Source organism: Herpailurus yagouaroundi, unplaced genomic scaffold (assembly GCF_014898765.1).
Source record: "Herpailurus yagouaroundi ecotype Mexico unplaced genomic scaffold, PumYag 188, whole genome shotgun sequence".
Taxonomy (NCBI): domain Eukaryota; kingdom Metazoa; phylum Chordata; class Mammalia; order Carnivora; family Felidae; genus Herpailurus; species Herpailurus yagouaroundi.
Window position 1 is genome coordinate 35,832,861 of NW_024412419.1, and position 18,886 is coordinate 35,851,746.

The 18,886-nt window shown below is 48.5% G+C and overlaps 2 protein-coding genes across 2 annotated transcripts in view; one reads left to right on the plus strand and one right to left on the minus strand.

Annotated features, from left to right (window-relative positions):
- Window positions 1-12,028, plus strand: part of SNRNP200 (small nuclear ribonucleoprotein U5 subunit 200) — a 29,488-nt gene extending 17,460 nt beyond the window's left edge. The window contains exons 25-45 of the mRNA XM_040496645.1: window positions 465-571; window positions 908-1,026; window positions 1,319-1,473; window positions 1,586-1,775; window positions 1,983-2,156; window positions 3,785-3,945; window positions 4,255-4,482; window positions 4,839-5,030; window positions 5,120-5,298; window positions 5,485-5,636; window positions 6,490-6,598; window positions 7,386-7,494; window positions 7,994-8,183; window positions 8,278-8,442; window positions 8,667-8,788; window positions 9,010-9,153; window positions 9,252-9,428; window positions 9,737-9,897; window positions 10,013-10,094; window positions 11,396-11,488; window positions 11,592-12,028. Of these exons, the coding sequence (XP_040352579.1) occupies window positions 465-571; window positions 908-1,026; window positions 1,319-1,473; window positions 1,586-1,775; window positions 1,983-2,156; window positions 3,785-3,945; window positions 4,255-4,482; window positions 4,839-5,030; window positions 5,120-5,298; window positions 5,485-5,636; window positions 6,490-6,598; window positions 7,386-7,494; window positions 7,994-8,183; window positions 8,278-8,442; window positions 8,667-8,788; window positions 9,010-9,153; window positions 9,252-9,428; window positions 9,737-9,897; window positions 10,013-10,094; window positions 11,396-11,488; window positions 11,592-11,735 (3,153 nt within the window). The 3' untranslated portion in view covers window positions 11,736-12,028. The remainder of the gene's footprint in view (window positions 1-464; window positions 572-907; window positions 1,027-1,318; window positions 1,474-1,585; window positions 1,776-1,982; window positions 2,157-3,784; window positions 3,946-4,254; window positions 4,483-4,838; window positions 5,031-5,119; window positions 5,299-5,484; window positions 5,637-6,489; window positions 6,599-7,385; window positions 7,495-7,993; window positions 8,184-8,277; window positions 8,443-8,666; window positions 8,789-9,009; window positions 9,154-9,251; window positions 9,429-9,736; window positions 9,898-10,012; window positions 10,095-11,395; window positions 11,489-11,591) is intronic.
- Window positions 12,029-13,849: 1,821 nt separating this feature from the next.
- CIAO1 (cytosolic iron-sulfur assembly component 1) lies at window positions 13,850-18,815 on the minus strand. Its single transcript, XM_040496646.1, has 7 exons — window positions 18,536-18,815; window positions 17,806-17,954; window positions 17,540-17,651; window positions 17,349-17,437; window positions 16,901-17,102; window positions 16,184-16,271; window positions 13,850-15,309 (listed from the first exon to the last, which is right to left on the minus strand). The coding sequence occupies exons 1-7, from the start codon at window positions 18,672-18,674 to the stop codon at window positions 15,069-15,071; spliced, it is 1,020 nt and encodes a 339-aa protein (XP_040352580.1). The 5' UTR covers window positions 18,675-18,815; the 3' UTR covers window positions 13,850-15,068.
- Window positions 18,816-18,886: the final 71 nt, after the last annotated feature.

The following is an 18,886-nucleotide window of genomic DNA, read 5'->3' on the forward strand; positions in this document are numbered from 1 at the left end:
CTGAACATTAAAATCGCAATGGATATTAGGTTAAGATGTTGTACATAAGCTCGAGCTGCCCTTCTCTAACTATTCTGCATTCAGCAAACATCAGCTACCTAAAAGGGGAAAGGCAGGGGCGCCTGGGTGGCCCAGTCAGTTAAGCATCTCAGTCTTGATTTTGGCTTAGGTCATGATCTCATGAGTTCGTGAGTTTGAGCCCTGCGTTGGGCTCTGTGCTGACAGTACAGATGGGGATTCTTTCTCTCTCTCTGCCCCTCCCCTGCTCTCCCTCTTTCTCAAAATAAATAAATAAACTTTAAAAAAGTCTTTAAAAAGGGTGGGGGAGTAATTACAGAGGACTTTATTTTTGAGAAGTGTGACCGATTGCATCAGAGCTTGAGGTAATTAAGCCATGTGTCGAGTGGCTTCATTAGGTTGGGGGTGGTGGGGACTTAACAGAGGGAATGCTTTATCTTTCCCAGTCGGCTGGCAGGTTGATGCGTGCCATCTTTGAAATTGTCCTGAATCGAGGTTGGGCGCAGCTTACAGACAAGACACTGAACCTCTGCAAGATGATTGACAAGCGCATGTAAGGACCTACTGGGCTGGGAGCCGGTCACCATGAGTTAAGGTCCCCAGGCTGAGGATGTCGTGGGGAAGCCTGGGAGTGCTCTTATCTCTGGTCCTCACTCATGAAATGGGACTTGAACTTGGCTAAAAGTTGAGAAGAGGGAGGGCCCTTTGAGGTGGAGCCTGGGGGTGGGAGGAGAGTGGTGATGAGTGATGGCTTTCAAGTCTCACTGCTGGTACAGTTCCAGATGCCTTCCTTTAATGACTGTTTTGTGTGGTCACAGCTAATTGAAAGCCATGACAAAGGCACTTTGTTTCACAGGGCACTGACAGTTAATGTTTCCTTCCTGGCTAGGTGGCAGTCCATGTGTCCTCTGCGCCAGTTCCGGAAACTCCCTGAGGAGGTAGTGAAGAAGATTGAGAAGAAAAACTTCCCCTTCGAGCGTCTGTATGACCTGAATCATAATGAGATTGGTATGTGGGGAGCTATCCTCCTTGTCCTTACTGCTCAGAAATCTTTCTAAGCCTTCTTGCTTTCCATCTCCGGGGCCCGGGGCCCTACTGTCCTGTGTTCACTTCTCCTATTCTGCTGAAGTAACGTGGCTAGCTCTTGGTCCTGGGACTTTGACTCCTCTGGACTGCACTGAGAGTGGAGGGAGGAGGAGTCTGCCCGCCAGAGCGAACTCTGCCACTTGCCCACAAGGCCCGGTTTGCAGCTGTGCTTGGAAGGCTGGCCTGCAGCCCCCGTACCCTCCTGTCCTTCTAGGGGAGCTTATCCGCATGCCGAAGATGGGGAAGACCATCCACAAGTACGTCCACCTCTTCCCTAAGTTGGAGTTGTCGGTGCACCTGCAACCTATCACACGCTCCACCCTAAAAGTGGAGCTGACCATTACACCGGATTTCCAGTGGGATGAAAAGGTAAGGCTTTGCTTGGCGGAGGGACTAATCGCAAATGCCCCTGAGGAGAGCTGGATTGGAGGTGCAAGTCCACGCTGGCTCGTGTTCCTTTTACTTGTGCTTGTGTTGACAGGTCCATGGTTCGTCAGAGGCATTCTGGATTCTGGTGGAGGATGTAGACAGTGAGGTGATACTCCACCACGAGTATTTTCTACTCAAGGCCAAGTATGCTCAGGATGAGCACCTCATTACGTTTTTCGTTCCTGTCTTTGAACCGCTGCCCCCTCAGTACTTCATCCGAGTGGTGTCTGACCGCTGGCTCTGTGAGTGTGTCTCTGTATGGTCCCATAGGGACAGGTCTTCTGGGGGAATCAAGAGTGTCTTTCACTTTGTGCTGGACTGGACTTCGTGGGGTCAGAGTGATACTATCTGCTGCTGCTTTGGGGTTTTCAGTGTGCATGGAGGGGCTCTGAGGGGTCATTAGGTGAAGAGAGGAGTGCTTATGACCTCTCCCGTTTCTGTTCTGGCAGCTTGTGAGACCCAGCTGCCTGTCTCCTTCCGGCACCTGATCCTACCGGAGAAGTACCCACCTCCAACCGAGCTTCTGGACCTGCAGCCTTTGCCCGTGTCTGCCCTGAGAAACAGTGCTTTTGAGAGCCTTTACCAGGATAAATTTCCTTTCTTCAACCCCATCCAGACCCAAGGTAGGTGTTTCCATCCCCACACGGTTCATTCCTCTGGAGGACCTTAAAGGTTCCGTAGAGACAGCTATGTTCAGTGGCAAGAAGGGACGTAGGGCACTCGGGTAGGTGTGGGAGCTCATCAGTGGCAACTGTTGGAGCACACTAGGACTTCTTCCTTTCTCAGTCCTTGGTTACTCTTAGATTTCCTTTGCTTATTTGCCTGGCTCATTGAGGAGGGTCAGAACAAGGTGCATTATGATGCATTGCTGTTTCTCAGACTCAGGAGGCTGGATCTGTGCTCCTGTTGCTCGTGTGTGCAACATGTGCAGTGTTGACTGAAGCCTCCTTTCCCTTCATTTTTTTTTAATGCATTATTTTAAGTTTATTTTTATTTTGAGAGAGCGCACACGGGGAGGGGCAGAGAGGGAGAGAGAGAGAGAGTCCTAACTAGGCTCTGCACTGTCAGCGCAGACCCTGACACGGAGCTCGGACCCACAGACTGAGAGATCATGACCTGAGATAAAGCAGAGTTGAATGAATGCTCAACTGACTGAGCCACCCAGGCACTCCCCTGTCTGTCGTTTTAAATAACAGGCATGTTCACAGGGCATGTCCTGTTTCCTAAGTACTTTGGCTGAGTACATCTGGTTATTTTCTCTTTTATTCCTCTCACTGATCCTATGGGGGATTTACTACTTGTGGTACTATTATTAGTGTCTTGCTTTACAGATGAGGAAGCTAGGCAGAGAGGCACCTCAACTGAATCATTTAATAAACAGAACTTGGACTTTAACCAATTTTTTTTTTAATGTTTATTTTTTTTATTTTTATTTTTTTTATGTTTATTTATTTTTGAGACAGAGAGAGACAGAGTATGAACGGGGGAGGGGCAGAGAGAGAGGGAGACACAGAATTAGAAGCAGGCTCCAGGCTCTGAGCCATCAGCCCAGAGCCCGATGCGGGGCTCAAACTCATGGACTGCGAGATCGTGACCTGAGCTGAAGTCGGACCCTTAACCAACTGGGCCACCCAGGCGCCCCTTAATGTTTATTTTTAAGAGACAGCGTGAGCGGGGGAGGGACAGAGAGAGAAGGAGACACAGAATCCGAAGCAGACTCCAGGCTCTGAGCTGTCAGCACAGAGCCTGATGCAGGGGCCTGAACTCACAAACCGTGAGATCATGACCTGAGCCGAAGTTGGACACTTAACCGACTGAACAACCCAGGTGACCCCCCAACTGACTTTAACCAGTCTTGATGCCAGGACTGAGGCTTTACCTTCTTTCAAGGAGAGTGTCGGAGGGTAGCCAGATGATGGTAGCCAGTTCCTTTTTGTTCCGTATCCTGGTCCCTGAGAAGACTGGCAGAGAAGCACCGGATACTTGGTCTACTTTCTCTGCCATCTTGCAGATCTCCCTGCTACTGGACTTCTTGGTCTTGGGCTCTTCGCCTGTTGCTTGTGTGTGAGAGGGAGAGCATGAGGGGAGAGGTGTAGTAGGCTGGCTGTAATTAGAGGCCCTAATGCCTCCCCCTTCGTTGTCGGCACTTGGCAGTCGACTGGCTGAGTTTCTCCGGGTGTCCTCTGTTCTGAGGAGTGGTCTGAGTGTCTTTTCTCTTTGATGTTCCCACTGCTGTTCTGCCGGCTTCCAGTGTTCAACACCGTCTACAACAGTGATGACAATGTGTTCGTGGGGGCCCCCACGGGCAGCGGCAAGACCATCTGTGCGGAATTTGCCATCCTGCGGATGCTGCTGCAGAACTCAGAGGGACGCTGTGTCTATATCACTCCCATGGAGGCTCTGGCAGAGCAGGTATGTGGCGTGCTGCTGTGTCACGTGTGAATTTTCCCGGAAGCTATTTTTATCTGAGTCCGGATCAAGATTTTTTAAGCCCTTGAAATTTGCAGGGTTAATTGGGGCGAGACCCTTTGCTTTCTTTTGTTCATGTCCCCAGTTTGTGTCCTAAAGAAAAATACTCTTAAAGGTCAGTGTGGGATTATAAGGTAGCTTGAGATCTACAGACCATCAGGTCTATTTGGCTTCTCAGGCAATTCTCATTACAAATGAAACGATGCCTGTCATGGCCTGATGTTTGCTGCCCTTCCTCTCCCTGCGTGCCAGGTTTACATGGACTGGTATGAGAAGTTCCAGGACAGGCTCAACAAGAAGGTGGTGCTCCTGACGGGGGAGACTAGCACGGACCTGAAGCTTCTGGGCAAGGGCAATATCATCATCAGCACCCCTGAGAAGTGGGACATTCTTTCTCGGCGGTGGAAGCAGCGCAAAAATGTCCAGAACATCAACCTCTTCGTGGTGGATGAAGTCCACCTTATCGGGGGCGAGAATGGGGTATGGCTTAACCTTGCACACTGGAGGGGCTGCGATTGGCTGAGTGTCCTTAGCTTTGGGGAGTTAGGTTTGGGTCTGAGGCCATAGACTAGGTGCTTCTCCCAGGAGGATTCTGCTTGTCACCCTATTCCAAAAGGACGTTGTGAGCCTTTTTTGTAGTACTCTTGGAAAATAGCATTGCTTAGTGAAGATTGGCTGCTATGGAGGAGGTAGAACCAAAGATTGGAGAGCCCTTAATTAGAAGGAAGAGTTAGGTGATGGTTTTGAGGTGGTTGAACTAGACAGAACGCCTAAGTCAGGGTGGAGGATGGGGAAAGAGAGCCTGAGCCCCTAGTGACTCCCCGCCTCTGTCCCAGCCTGTCTTAGAAGTGATCTGCTCCCGGATGCGCTACATATCCTCCCAGATTGAGCGACCCATTCGCATTGTGGCACTTAGCTCTTCGCTTTCGAATGCCAAGGATGTGGCCCACTGGCTGGGGTGCAGTGCCACCTCGACTTTCAACTTCCACCCTAACGTGCGCCCTGTGCCCTTGGAGCTGCACATCCAGGTAGGGCCCGCTCTCCCCGTTCCTGCGTGGCCTCTTGTTGAAGTACCAGGTATTGTAACTTCTGTCTTTTCGTTTTCCTCGGTCTCCAGGGCTTCAACATTAGCCATACACAAACTCGCCTGCTCTCCATGGCCAAGCCCGTGTACCATGCTATCACCAAACACTCTCCCAAGAAGCCTGTCATTGTTTTTGTTCCGTCTCGAAAGCAGACCCGCCTCACTGCAATTGACATTCTCACCACATGTGCAGCAGATATCCAGCGGCAGAGGTGGGATGGCGGGGGCGGGGGGGGGGGGAAGTTGGGTCAGTGAGGTTGGCTGATCCTGAAGAGTGTTCTGTTTATAAGGGTGGGGGTTAGCCCCATTGGGGCCAGGGGCTGGGCAACCGCACAGTTGGAAGGGTCTTCCAAGGGATTGGAACTGCTCTGAGCTAAATCAGTGCCTGTGCTGCCTAGGTTTTTGCACTGCACGGAGAAGGATCTGATCCCGTACCTGGAGAAACTAAGTGACAGCACGCTTAAGGAAACACTGTTAAATGGAGTGGGCTACCTGCACGAGGGGCTCAGCCCCATGGAGCGACGCCTGGTAGAACAGCTCTTCAGCTCAGGTGAAAAAAAGTGCTGTGGCCTAGAGGGAGATTGTATCTGGGAGTGTCACAGGTGGTAGGAACGGAACTTTAGGATGTGGGTGATACTTCCCTACTGCACACTTAACCACCTTCAAAATACTTTTCTGATTGTTTTACATATTATCTCATTTGATTTTCCCAGTAACCTTGTGGTATAGGTAGGATATTATCCCTACTGGCTAGCTGAGAAAACAGGCACATACGGTTGTATTACTTCAGAACCTGGTTTTCTAGACCTTTGACCAGTAGACCTGGTTTTCTATGGATACCAGATTCGCCAAGGTTGTTAGACCTTAGAGATGTAGTAAACGGTAGAGTCTCCCTTGGGTGGCCTGTGTGCCACTGTCCCTTGTTGACCTCTGGCATTTCACATAGAGTATTGTCACTCTGACATTCTTTGTTGGGGCTGCAATGGAGTTGCTCCTGCCAGAACCACTTACTGGCACTCTTTGGCCCTTGAATCTATTTGGTTTGATGTACACTCAGCTCAGTTTTGCTGCCGTGTACTGAGCCAGCCTATTAATGAGTTGGTGTTAGCATTTTCCAGTCAACAAGGCCAGTGTGTCAGGCAGATGGCTAAGCCTGGCTTTCTCTGGGCTTCGGATTCGGTTCCAAGATTACCTTGTTTCCTCTAGGATAGGCCCCCAAGCAGGGCAACAGCAGCATAGAGCTCCCTTTTCTAGTACTGTGTTAACCCATCGCCATTATTAGGGCTCATTTCCCAGCACACTTTGCTCTGAGTTCTGAAACTTAGCACAGGATAAGCCCCTATCTGCACAGAAGGAGGCTCCCAGTGAGCCCTGCACTCAGTCTTCTTCTCTCTACTATCTAGGGGCTATCCAGGTGGTGGTAGCTTCCCGGAGTCTCTGCTGGGGCATGAATGTGGCCGCCCACCTGGTGATCATCATGGACACCCAGTACTACAATGGCAAGATTCATGCGTGAGTCTAGCTGTGCTGTGCATTAACGGGAACCTTCCTCCTAAAATGAACATAACATCTGAAGATCTGGAAATTAGCTATTACGAAAAAGAAGTGTTAGGGAACTAAACAGTCAGCTGAGGTTCCCCCACAGCCAGGTGTCAGAGAGTTTTTTTAGTCTTAGGACCTAGGTTCACATTTGCTTTTATGATCTTCCTCTCATTTCAGCAAGTTAGAGAACCAGGAAGTTTGAGCTGGAGATTAGGTAGTTAACTCGTGTATTTTATAGACTGGGAAGGTGATATGGTCCAAGTCACATACCTTTGTGGTGACGAGATGTAGAAGGATCCATTTTTCTCCGAAAAAAATTGAATGATTTAACTCTTAATTTTTTTTCTCACAATGTAGACTTTAAAAAAAAAATTTTTTTTTTCAACGTTTATTTATTTTTGGGACAGAGAGAGACAGAGCATGAACGGGGGAGGGGCAGAGAGAGAGGGAGACACAGAATCAGAAACAGGCTCCAGGCTCTGAGCCATCAGCCCAGAGCCTGACGTGGGGCTTGAACTCACGGACCGCGAGACCGTGACCTGGCTGAAGTCGGACGCTTAACCGACTGCGCCACCCAGGTGCCCCAAGACTTTTTTTTTAAGTGACTGTTATTTATGGGCTTATTTTTAATGCCTAAAACTGTGTCTAGGTATGGATTTAAGTCTGGTGACTCTTTGACATTGAGGTAGTCTTAGCCTCCTGAGTATGGCCTCTGTGGTGATGGACCTTTTACCTGCCTTCTTCTCTCTGTCACCAGGTATGTGGATTACCCTATCTACGACGTGCTTCAGATGGTGGGCCATGCCAACCGCCCTTTGCAGGATGATGAGGGGCGCTGTGTTATCATGTGCCAGGGCTCCAAAAAGGTCAGTCCTGGCCTTGTGCACCCTCTTGAGATCCTGGGCCTCAGAGTAGATTCTTTAATAGATGCCTTTCATTGTTTACAGTTTTTCTGTCAACTTCTGTTTTTTATTTGTTTTTTTTTTTTAATTTTCCACATTGCTTTGGTAATAAACCTCTTAGCCATGTGGAATTTTGTAGCCCTTTGTTTTTGCTACTGCTGTGGACTCCCATGTGTCAAGGTTTTCACCTTCTGGGTGGTTTCTCATGTACTGTTAGGCCTGTGTGACTTGCTGTATCCCTGTTCCCACCATAAAAATACCCAGTGATGCCAGTGGGAACGGACACACACATCCAGCATTCCAGGTCCAGACCTAGTTCACCTTGTCTCTGCAGCTGATTTCTTCCATTATTGTATTAGCTATGTCTGTCACACAAGGGCCGTTCCCTGTTGATTTGCCTTTGGCCCTTCATTGTAACCATGTTGTCATTGAGTATTACTGTCTGTCCTTTTCCAACCTGTAGGATTTCTTCAAAAAGTTCTTATATGAGCCCTTGCCAGTAGAGTCCCACCTGGACCACTGTATGCATGACCATTTCAATGCTGAAATTGTCACCAAGACCATTGAGAACAAGCAGGATGCTGTGGACTACCTCACCTGGACCTTTCTGTACCGCCGCATGACACAGAACCCCAATTATTACAACCTGCAGGGTCAGTGGACTTTGGAGCACGGTATCCTTTTGTGGCTCATAGACCTTGCCGGCCAGTCTCCCTGTGACTCCCCACTTCTCTCTCACCTTTGCAGGGATCTCCCATCGTCACCTGTCTGACCACTTGTCCGAGCTTGTGGAGCAGACCCTGAGTGACTTAGAGCAGTCCAAGTGCATCAGCATTGAGGATGAAATGGATGTGGCACCTTTGAACCTGGGCATGATCGCTGCTTACTATTACATCAACTACACCACCATTGGTGAGGGGCCGGCAGGGGCTGTGTCTGGGGAGCCCAAGCTAAAGAAGCCTTATGCAGGGGTCTGCAGCCCACTGGGATGAGAGAGCACAGGGCTTCCAGTGCCCTGGAAGCACATTCCAGGGATGTATCATAGGGTCAGGAGGAGTAACCCAGTTAACTCTCCTGCCTGCTCCTTTTCTACCTGCGTTTGACTCCTCCCGTTTCTCCTTCTCTTTGGCTGTCAGAGCTCTTCAGCATGTCCCTGAATGCCAAGACCAAGGTGCGAGGGCTTATTGAAATCATCTCCAATGCGGCGGAGTACGAGAACATTCCCATCCGGCACCATGAAGATAACCTCCTGCGGCAGGTGAGGGCATCTTGGATTCAGGAGGACATCTTTAGAGTTGAAACTTGGCCTGTGTGCCCAGAGCACATGTTGTCCTTGTCACCACAGGAAGGTCCTAACACATCACCCACACTTCTGTTTTGAAGGGTTGTGAGCTTGGGGCAGGTGGTACTTTGGGCCTGAGAGCTGTTCTCAGGCAGGGTCACCTGTTCATCACCAGCTATTTTTCTTCCACTCTCCAGTTGGCTCAGAAGGTCCCCCATAAGCTGAATAATCCTAAGTTCAATGACCCACATGTCAAGACCAACCTGCTTCTGCAAGCTCACCTGTCCCGCATGCAGCTGAGTGCCGAGCTGCAGTCGGATACTGAGGAAATTCTTAGCAAGGTATAGTGCGGGTGCGGGTGTGGAGTGGAGGGGCCAGTGGTGGCCTGTGAAGTAGTGGTTCCAACCCTACCTTGTCCTGCACTCCTGTCTCGGTTCAGGCAATCCGGCTCATCCAGGCCTGTGTGGATGTCCTTTCCAGCAATGGGTGGCTTAGCCCTGCTCTGGCAGCTATGGAGCTGGCCCAGATGGTCACCCAAGCCATGTGGTCCAAGGACTCATACCTGAAACAGCTGCCACACTTCACCTCAGAGCATATTAAACGTTGTACAGACAAGGTGAGCTGAATCTGGACCCAGATTATTGGGTGGCTGAGCCAAGTTTCTAGGGGAAGGAGGGGACTTGTGGCGGTTGTGGGAGGGGAGTCACAGTACAGGGGGGGTTCTATTTCTGGTTCCCCTGAGGGTGTTACGTATTGAGGTACTAGGGAGCCTGACGATTGGACAATTGTGGGCTGTGTTCTTTCTGAAATCGTGTATTTAGATGATCTGATCGCATAGGAGTTGAACCAGCAGTTGTTTGGAGCCAGGTTTCATTTGCCATTAGTATGCGTTCTCCTTCCCTGACCTCTGAATACACACTGCAGGGAGTGGAGAGTGTTTTTGACATCATGGAGATGGAAGATGAAGAACGAAATGCGTTGCTTCAGCTGTCTGACAGCCAGATCGCGGACGTGGCCCGTTTCTGCAACCGCTACCCTAATATTGAGCTGTCTTATGAAGTGGTGGATAAGGACAGCATCCGCAGGTGAGCCATGGTCAGCCAGGTGCCCTGCCCCAGGGTCCCTGCTGGGCACAACATGACAGTGCGCTCTGACCCCCCTGCCACGTTGCTGATGTGCTGCCCTGCTCTTCTCCCACAGTGGCGGGCCAGTTGTGGTGCTGGTGCAGCTGGAGCGAGAGGAGGAGGTCACGGGCCCTGTGATAGCACCTCTCTTTCCACAGGTGTGTTTTCATAGCTGGACAAAAACAAAAACCCAATAGAAAGCTTTTTGAAATGTCCCTGTGAAAGACAGTTTGATATAACTAAGATTTTTCAATGGTCAAAAGGAATCTCCAACTCCGTTTTTAAGTAGTGGTATGAGGTGTCTTCTGGAGGCCTTAGCCATTGGCTAGAGTACAGAGTTCAAGGGTGCATTGTCACTGGGGAAGGGAAATTTAGAGTCATGACAAGACACAAAGCTGAGAATTAATCTTGGGGCCATGGGTGGTTTTGTTGATTGTTTTTTGCTTTAAAACAATTTAGTAGGTGACTGATCATTGTTAAAGACATCACTTCTATAATATTGTCATTCTCTATGACTGTTAAGATGCATTTGTTTTTTGTTTTTTTTTTTCAACGTTTATTTATTTTTGGGATAGAGAGAGACAGAGCATGAACGGGGGAGGGGCAGAGAGAGAGGGAGACACAGAATTGGAAACAGGCTCCAGGCTCTGAGCCATCAGCCCAGAGCTTGACGCGGGGCTCGAACTCACGGACCGCGAGACCGTGACCTGGCTGAAGTCGGACGCTTAACCGACTGCGCCACCCAGGCGCCCCAAGATGCATTTGTTTTTAAAGGCCCTGGGATACTTGGGTTTTTTCAGTCCGTGTTTCTTCTCTCTCCTCTCTCACTACCCCCCACTCTGCTTCCAGTTACTTGGTTCTTTACCACCAGAAAAAAAAGTCTGATTCCTTATATGAGAGAGTAATTGAAGACTGAAAGCAGAAACCAGATACATTGTAATGTTTTATTTTACAAATTAGTTGTTTAATAGGCTCTGGGGAAAGTGCTTTAAACGAACACCTGGGCTTTCTGACAGGAATGGTCAGCAGAGAGGCTTTCGATAGAGGCAAGGCCTGCTTTGGATCCTCTCAGTCGGCAGCTTATCTCCATGTTAACATGTTTTGCTTATCTGGCATATGTGTTTACTTAAAAAGGATCTCTGAGAACTCAGCTGCCTGGCCACAAAGGCTAGATCTCTAATAGTGGAATCTTGGATTCAGTGACAAGGACTGAATGGGAGAAGACATTCTGGAACAAATAAGGAAATGAGCCAGAACCCACAATGAGTTCATTTGCTACTTAAAAGTGGAGTTCATTTGAGATACCTTTCGATAGTTTTGAAATCTTAGTTATAACAAATTGAGGAAATTTTAGAAAGCTTTCTGTCTGGGCTTTTTTTTCCTGCTTTTATAATCATTCCTGTGGTCTCATGGCCGTCAAGTTTTACATGCCGAAATTCTTGGCTTTTGGTCCCTGCAGAAACGTGAAGAGGGCTGGTGGGTGGTGATCGGCGATGCCAAGTCCAATAGCCTCATCTCCATCAAGAGGCTGACCTTGCAGCAGAAGGCCAAGGTGAGTGTGTGCTGGCCCTGGCATTTGTTCTGAGCTGGGGTCAGGGTGAGAATTCTTCCCCCGCTGCATTCATGCTCACCTGGATTTCTTCTGCTCTCTGTAGGTGAAGCTTGACTTTGTGGCCCCAGCCACTGGCGCCCACAACTACACTCTGTATTTCATGAGTGACGCTTACATGGGATGTGACCAGGAATACAAATTCAGCGTGGATGTGAAAGAAGCGGAGACAGACAGTGATTCAGACTGAGTCCAGAGGCACTTAACTCTTGCAAAGAGGAGAGAAGAGTTGCACCTGAATCAGGAAGATGTACAGTCCTGTGGGGACCGGATCTGTTCGTGTGAGGTCTGGCCAGTCAGTGCAGGTACTGTCCCGGCCCCCCTCCGCTACTTTGCCCTCTTGTTACCTTGCCATCTAGACTTGGGATCCAGTGTCTGCAGGTGTCCCGTAACTGTCAAGCATAAACCGTGTACAGCATTTTTAGCCATGTTCTGTGTAGTTCCTTTTGTCAAACATTCTAATAAAATAACTTGGAGAAACCACTTGTCTTTGCAGTGTTTCCAAAGAAATGTTTCTTTTGTCTGCCTAAGGCCCTGGGCCAAAAAGATGTGGTTTTTTTAGCCATTGAACTTGCTTATAATGAATACCTCTAGAGGATAAGGCTACTGCTTAGGTGGGCTGTCACCCACAGCCATTTTAGTCAGTGTGAGGGAGGGATCAATGTGAGATAGCTTCTCTTTGGTCAGATTTATGCCCTTGTCTACTACCTCAGTTGTTACCCAGATATCAGCACTACTGTGGGAACTAACGCTGAATGTTAGTCTCTCACGATCTGCAGTTTTCCCTCCCTTAAGGAGGCAGTAGCAGAAAAAGGGGATTAAAATGCACCAGCTCGGTAGGGCCCAGTCTTGGTAAAGCAATTTTGTGATCTTAGATTTTCCTCTTCAAATTCTTGCCTTCCGTTCTTTAGGAATAAATGTGTATAAAATTAGAGATAATTTTCAGTTTCTCTAAACCAGTAGTTTTCAAATAATAGGACTTTAGGACCCCTTTCACACTACAAAAAATTAAGAACCCCAAAGAAATTTTATCATCTATTGACCTTTACTAAAGATTAAAACAAAACTTAATGCATTTAAAAATAATTTTTTATGAAAAATACCTTCCAAAACAAATCCAGGGAGAAGACTGCATTTTACACTTCTACAATTATTTTTTTTTTTATTTTGAGAGAATGCAAGTGGGAGAGGGACAGAGAGGAAGAGAGGGAATCTCAAGCTGGCTCTGTGTCTGTGCAGAGCACAATGTGTGTGGGGGGTGGGGGGTGCTCAATCCCATGAACTGTGAAATCATGACCTGAACCAAAATCAAGAGTTGGACAGATGCTTAACTGACAGCCACCGAGGCGCCCCTACAGATCTTTAATGTCTGGTTTAATGGAAGACATTCTCATAGCTGTTTCTACAATTTTGTATATTGTTTTGAGTTGAAGCGAAATGACGTAAAGCTGATTTTATACAGACATAAAGTCAGAAAAGGGAGGGGCTTTTCAAGCCTTTCAGGTGATCGGCTACTAGATACTACAGCGAGACTCTGCAAGTGATTTTTTTTTTTTTTAACCTTTATTTTTGAGACAGAGGGAGACAGAGCATGAACAGGGGAGGGTCAGAGAGAGGGAGACACAGAATCTGAAACAGGCTCCAGGCTCTGAGCTGTCAGCACAGAGCCCGACGCGGGGCTCGAACTCACGGACCATGAGATCATGACCTGAGCCGAAGTCGGATGCTTAACCAACTGAGCCACCCAGGCACCCCTGCAAGTGATAGTTTTTTAAAGGCAATGTGGAATCTGAAACCTCATCGGTAATAAACTTTTTGTCCTCTATTGTCAAAACCCGCTTTGAATGAATCTCTTACCCACGAATGATTTCGTGACATCGCGCCTTACTCATTTGAAAAATGTTGGTTCATGGATTTAGGCAAATCTTCCAAATGACCCGTTTCATCATACAAATCACATCTGTTAGTACCACCAATCTCATCAGAAAAGTCTTAAGTGTTGGGAAGATGTCAAGTTCATGGTGGCAATAAAAGTCCAATTTTTGCTTGAGAGCTCTATTTTTTCACTGGCAACACTGTCAGTTTCCCTTGAAGTGAAAGTCTCATTCCATCTGTTTCCCAGCAAATGTCTGCCAAATAGCCAATTCTAAATAACAATTTGCTAGTTGAAGTAAAAATGGTATGCCATGAAGACCTAATTCCGCTTGTAACTCAACTGTACAACTTTTTGTCAAGACCACCTTACTTCAGTGTACAGAATGGCTTTATCATGCTTTCCACTGTCAGAATATTAGCTCATTCTTAGGGGTCAAGATTTAACAAACTTTTTATTGGTTCTATCCAGGATATTTCTAAGTGAGGTTACCAGTATTTTTTTTACCAGGAGAGCAAGGCGACTGAAGACCATGACCACTGGTATTGGCTGCCACTGCCTTGATTCCTGCCACGGTGCCAACAGCTGACCTCTCAGATCTCCTAAAAGGCTCTTGGGACCACACTCTGAGAGCTGTTGTGCTAGGTGTTGCCTCAGGTGTGTTTTCAAAGTCTAAGGTCATAATTTTCATGGTGTAAAAAATCAGGCGAAGGCTGTAGCTCTGAGGATGGTCCTCAAGTCAAAACCCATTTGGAAGTGACTTGCAGAAGACAATTTGGGTGACACTGAAGAACTGATTGCCTATGGAGTGATTCTCTACCTTTTTTCATTATGCCTCTAATGAGCCTTATTAGCCAGCTTTTTCCTACTTGCCCCCACCATGAAAATTTAATAACTGGTGGCCCTTTAGAGGGTCACAAACGGTCTCTTAGATTTTTTTGCTAAAATTTTCAGAAACTAATTTTTAGCCCCACTGAGAATGTACAGCCTAGCCAATAACTTTTAGTGTTCATGTCTTCATTTATTTTTCAGCATTTTCAGTTGCCACCACAGCATATGGCACAGAAGATACACGAGGGTTTCTAAGGGAAAGCAGAAGTGTATCTTACTCTAAACCAGCCTACGTTAAAAAGTTTCCTTCAACCTTGATTTGAATGTCTTATCTGTAAGGATTACCCAGAAATCAGGAAGGCAGGACCAATTTCAGAAAAGGACTCACCATGGAATTCTTTTAAATTGTGAATGTCCTTATAAAATTGGACTTGGGACTCAGATGACCTATTTCTACAAAGCTTCCAATTTCTGAAAGGCCTAAGAGGCATCCTTTCTACATAGAGATAAGATGATTATAAATACTATATTCATCCCCCAAAACTTAACACTGCCCTCAAGCAAGCAAGATCTGTGGCATGACCACAATGCACCGGATATTCTGTAGCTCTTTACCAAGGGTCCCATGTCAAAGGATGGGGAGAGTGAGCAGTTCTGTGACTCTGTACTTCTACCCAAGTGTGAATGGAAGAGAGCCAAGTTAAGCGAAGGTCAAGGATGCTTTTCTAGGTCCTCTTGGGGCTGGGGAAGTCTTATGGCATTTTCTGGGAAGCCATGATTCTGTCCAAGGTCAAGGCAGCTCTCCAAGGTCAAGGTAGCTCAGATGCCTTCTGGTCGCTGATACTTCCAGAAGGCCACCTCCCCGTCGTCACTGCAGGAGGCCAGGAGCCCCTGCTCCTTAGGGTTCCAGGCCACACAATTGACATCCTGGGAGTGGGCCTGAGGCAAGTGGGCTGTCAGGGAGAAGGTGGGCTGCTGTGGATCTGAGCTGGGATCCTCCTCAAACACACGGATGGCATCATCCCCACAAGCTGTGGCCAGGGCCCCTGTCAGCTGACACCTGGGAGGAACATGTGCATCAGTGAGTATGCAAGTGGCTCCTCCATCCCCACCCTGGCAAATTAGGTACAAGAGATTGGTTCTACAGTCCTTGGCCAGCTCTTCCCAAACTGCAGGCCTCAGCTAAACGCCTATTATTGAAAAGCTTCCCTAACTAACCACAGCCACAAATCTGTCCCCCCTGAATTCAAGTGCTGCCATCTAGGTTGGGTTTCCCCGGTCAACCCCAAAACTCCACGATTCTGAGCTGCATTTTCTTCACTTAGCCTAAGCAGTTTCCCTTGTGCGCTATTCTTAACCATTTTTTTTGAACAGTACTAGGCCACTGAACTTCACCATACTTTATTTAAGGTCACTTTCGTTATTCCCAAATGTTTGCTAATATAAATAAAGCTTAGATGCACATCAACTATTTTCATTGCTTAGGATTTTTTCCTACAGACAGATAGTTATGGCCAGAACTGCCCTCTGACGAACTCTCCTAGATGAATGGTATGGCTTTTCTAGACTCCATAAGGGTAGAGTCAGTGTTAACCAACCATAAAAACCCCAGCCATGAGTCCCAATTTCAAGAATAAATATTTCTGGATGGTATGATGCCGTGACCACCCCCCATACCCACCCCTACCACAAGGCTGGTGCTGCCCTCACAGCCTAGATGTTAACATAGGTACAGGCCTGGGTCTGTAAGTCTGTTCCCCGCTCCTGTGAACCTCAGGCCAGCCAGCTCTGAGCTAGATAGTCTGCCCGATTTGAATAAATGAAAGTGGCTGCTCTCCATTTCCATGTACTCTCAAAGGTGGTAGAGAGACGCACGGGGTCTTGACTTCTCTAAAATCTCTCCAAATGGGCGGACGTGGGGATGGAGGTCTTACCAAGCAACGTCGTAAATGGTCCTGGAGTGGAAGCCTGACAAAGTGCAGATACATTTCCAGCTGGGGTCAGAGCCGCTGCATGCCACCCCTGCACAACAGACTTCTCTTGAGCCTAAGACATGTCTGTGTCCCGGGCATCTCAGGGGAGGAGATCCTAGTCTGCCCTCCCTTACCCCCACCTTCAATCTGAGACCTCATTTTCATTCCTCTGTCCCCATCCTTACTGATCTGCCTTACATACTGTGGCCAGATGGATTTTTCCAGAATGCTGAGAAGGAAATGTCCTGTTTTTTAAAAACTTTTTGCTATGGACTATGTCTGACTAGTTGGCCTGTCTTTTAAGTCCACCAACCAGCCACCCAACCCGCCTTATCTCTCCCAGAATCCTTTACACCCTATCCTCCAACTAAAGGAATCAGGGTTCCTGACATAAATCTAGGCTTTTACGCCTTCAATGCCTTTGCTCATGTTGTTCTGTATTCACCCAGAATTCTCATGCTAAATTCCTCGTGTTAAAATCCTATACACTTTCAAATTCAGATGAAATGGCTCCTCTTCCACAGTCTTCCCTGATTCTGCCCGTACTCACTTGGGAGCCCTCTCGTGGCACATGCCCTTTCTACCCCAATTTGCTGTGACTCATCTATATGTCTCAGACCCTTAGTAGACTATAAACCGCACAAAAGAGGAGTCTCCTTTAGCTCTCTGGCCCCTCACCTTGCTCATTGTTTGGTAGATACTGGCGCCAGATACGCACAGTACGGTCATCACTGCAAGACGCCAGGCGCTGGCCACTGGGGTCAAAGGCTAAGCTCCACACCGTGGATTCATGGCCTTCAAGGGTGGCATAGCATACCCAATCATCCTCTTCCTCCCGGTAGAGCTTCACTGTGTCATCATAGCTGGCAGAGGCTAACAGCTGGGGGTGTGGGGGAGAGAGGGAACACAGCACTTGTCTCTGTGGCTCAGGAAGTGCCTATTTCCAAGATCTCTCCCAGCTAGGACAGTCCCAGGGATCTGTCTCTATAAAGGGATTAAAAATACTTTTAGCCACAGATAGAGATCCCCCATAAAAGCCAGGTTGAGGCTGAAGAGGAAAGGAAGGCTGGGCATAACACTCCACACCAAAATTTCTTCCCAACGAGATAGCTCACCTCACACTTACCTCTTGGCTTGGGTGCCAAACCACATGCTTGACATCCTGTGTATGAGAGTTGAGGACACTGACACATTCATACTCATCTTCTTCATCAACTGTGGGAGGGGGAAAAAAAAAGGAGCCCACCATCTGACCCTGTCAGGGATATAGAGTCTGTTTACTGGCTTGCAACTGCGTCTGGAAGGACCTAGACTCACCTTCCCAGACCCACACACTCTTATCTCGGCTGCAGGTGGCAAGGAGATTGCCAGAAGGAGCCCAGGCCACTGACTTGACCTCATTTTCATGGCCCTCCAGAGTCGTTACACACTGTGATAAAGGGAAGAGAGACAAGAATCAAACAGCTGAGACCCCTGGGGTTCTTCACATGGGTATAGCCCAGCTAGTCCAGGTTGGCTCAGGTTCCCGAAACAGCCCTAGGGAACAAAAAGGCAACAATCCTGCTCCCATCCAGCCTGGTTACCTCAAAGTCATCCTGGTTCTTTTTCCAAATGCACGTGGTAGCATCGAAACTGGCAGAGGCTAGGTAATTGCCACAGGGAGACCAGGCCACCTTCCGCACAGTGCGCTGGTGGCCTTCGGAAAGGACAGATTTGCAGATCCAGCTGTCACCTAAAAGCAGAGGACAGGCCAGTCTCTGGAGCTGGGTGCACTAGAACGTGCAGAAGCACTATCAATGCCGTTAGATAATAGGGGCTAGGGCGGGAGCCATGCTGGGCTCAACAGGCATATTTAACAACATGCTTTCAGAAAGCTGTAACTTCCTCTACTTCCTTTGGAGGCATCCTTATAAAACAAATCTGGGGAGTCACCTTCCTGATTTAAAACTGTCAATGGCTCCCAAATGCTCTCAGAATAAAATTTAAACTTCACCCCTGTGTCGCAAATTACTCTGCATGATACATTCCTACCACCCTTCTCTTCTCCCTTTCTGGCCTCAGCAATTATCACAATCCCCTCGACAGTTCCAGCCTACTGACGTTTTTGCTTCCAATACTTGCCGACTCCTTTGCCCAAAAAGTCTTTCCCAGAGTGGCCAACTTGAAGGCGGCCTCTCCCTCCTCCCCTTTAGCCTGTAACCCCATTCAGGGTCGGCTTGCCCCCAAGGCTGCGCACTCCCTAAGCCCGGCACCCACACTACGCGCACGCGGAACCCACGACAGCAAGGGTCGCGCAGCGAGGCCGGGACAGACCTTCTGTTCCCCAGATGCGGACTCTACGGTCACCACCGCACGACGCCAGCAAGGTTCCCGCGGGGTTCCAGGCCAAGAACCAGCAGCGGGAGTCCGGGTGTGCCGGGACGCGGGCCAGCAGCACCAGCGAGTCCTTCATGACGATCCGGAGCAGGGTGCCGAGGAGGTGGGCAGATGCAGGAGCGCCGATTACGAGTCAGTTGGTGCAAACCCCCGCGACGCCCACTCCGGCCTTCCAAGGCCTTCGGGTCCCGCCACTTCCGCCCGAAGGCCCGGGTCTTCCTGGGAACTGAAGTGCCCGCTGCTGCGGCCGTGCTGCCCTCTGGGAGTTGTAGTCAATTTCCCCCCACC

Bases quoted from the DNA above. Each gene is read 5' to 3' on its own strand.
- CIAO1 (XM_040496646.1), bottom strand. From the start codon at position 18,674: ATGAAGGACTCGCTGGTGCTGCTGGCCCGCGTCCCGGCACACCCGGAC. The intron at 17,955-18,535 runs GTCTGTCCCGGC...CTCTGCTTTTAG, and splicing joins CCGCATCTGGGGAACAGAAG to GTGACAGCTGGATCTGCAAA. The intron at 17,103-17,348 runs GTAAGTGTGAGG...CCACACCCCCAG, and splicing joins TTTGGCACCCAAGCCAAGAG to CTGTTAGCCTCTGCCAGCTA.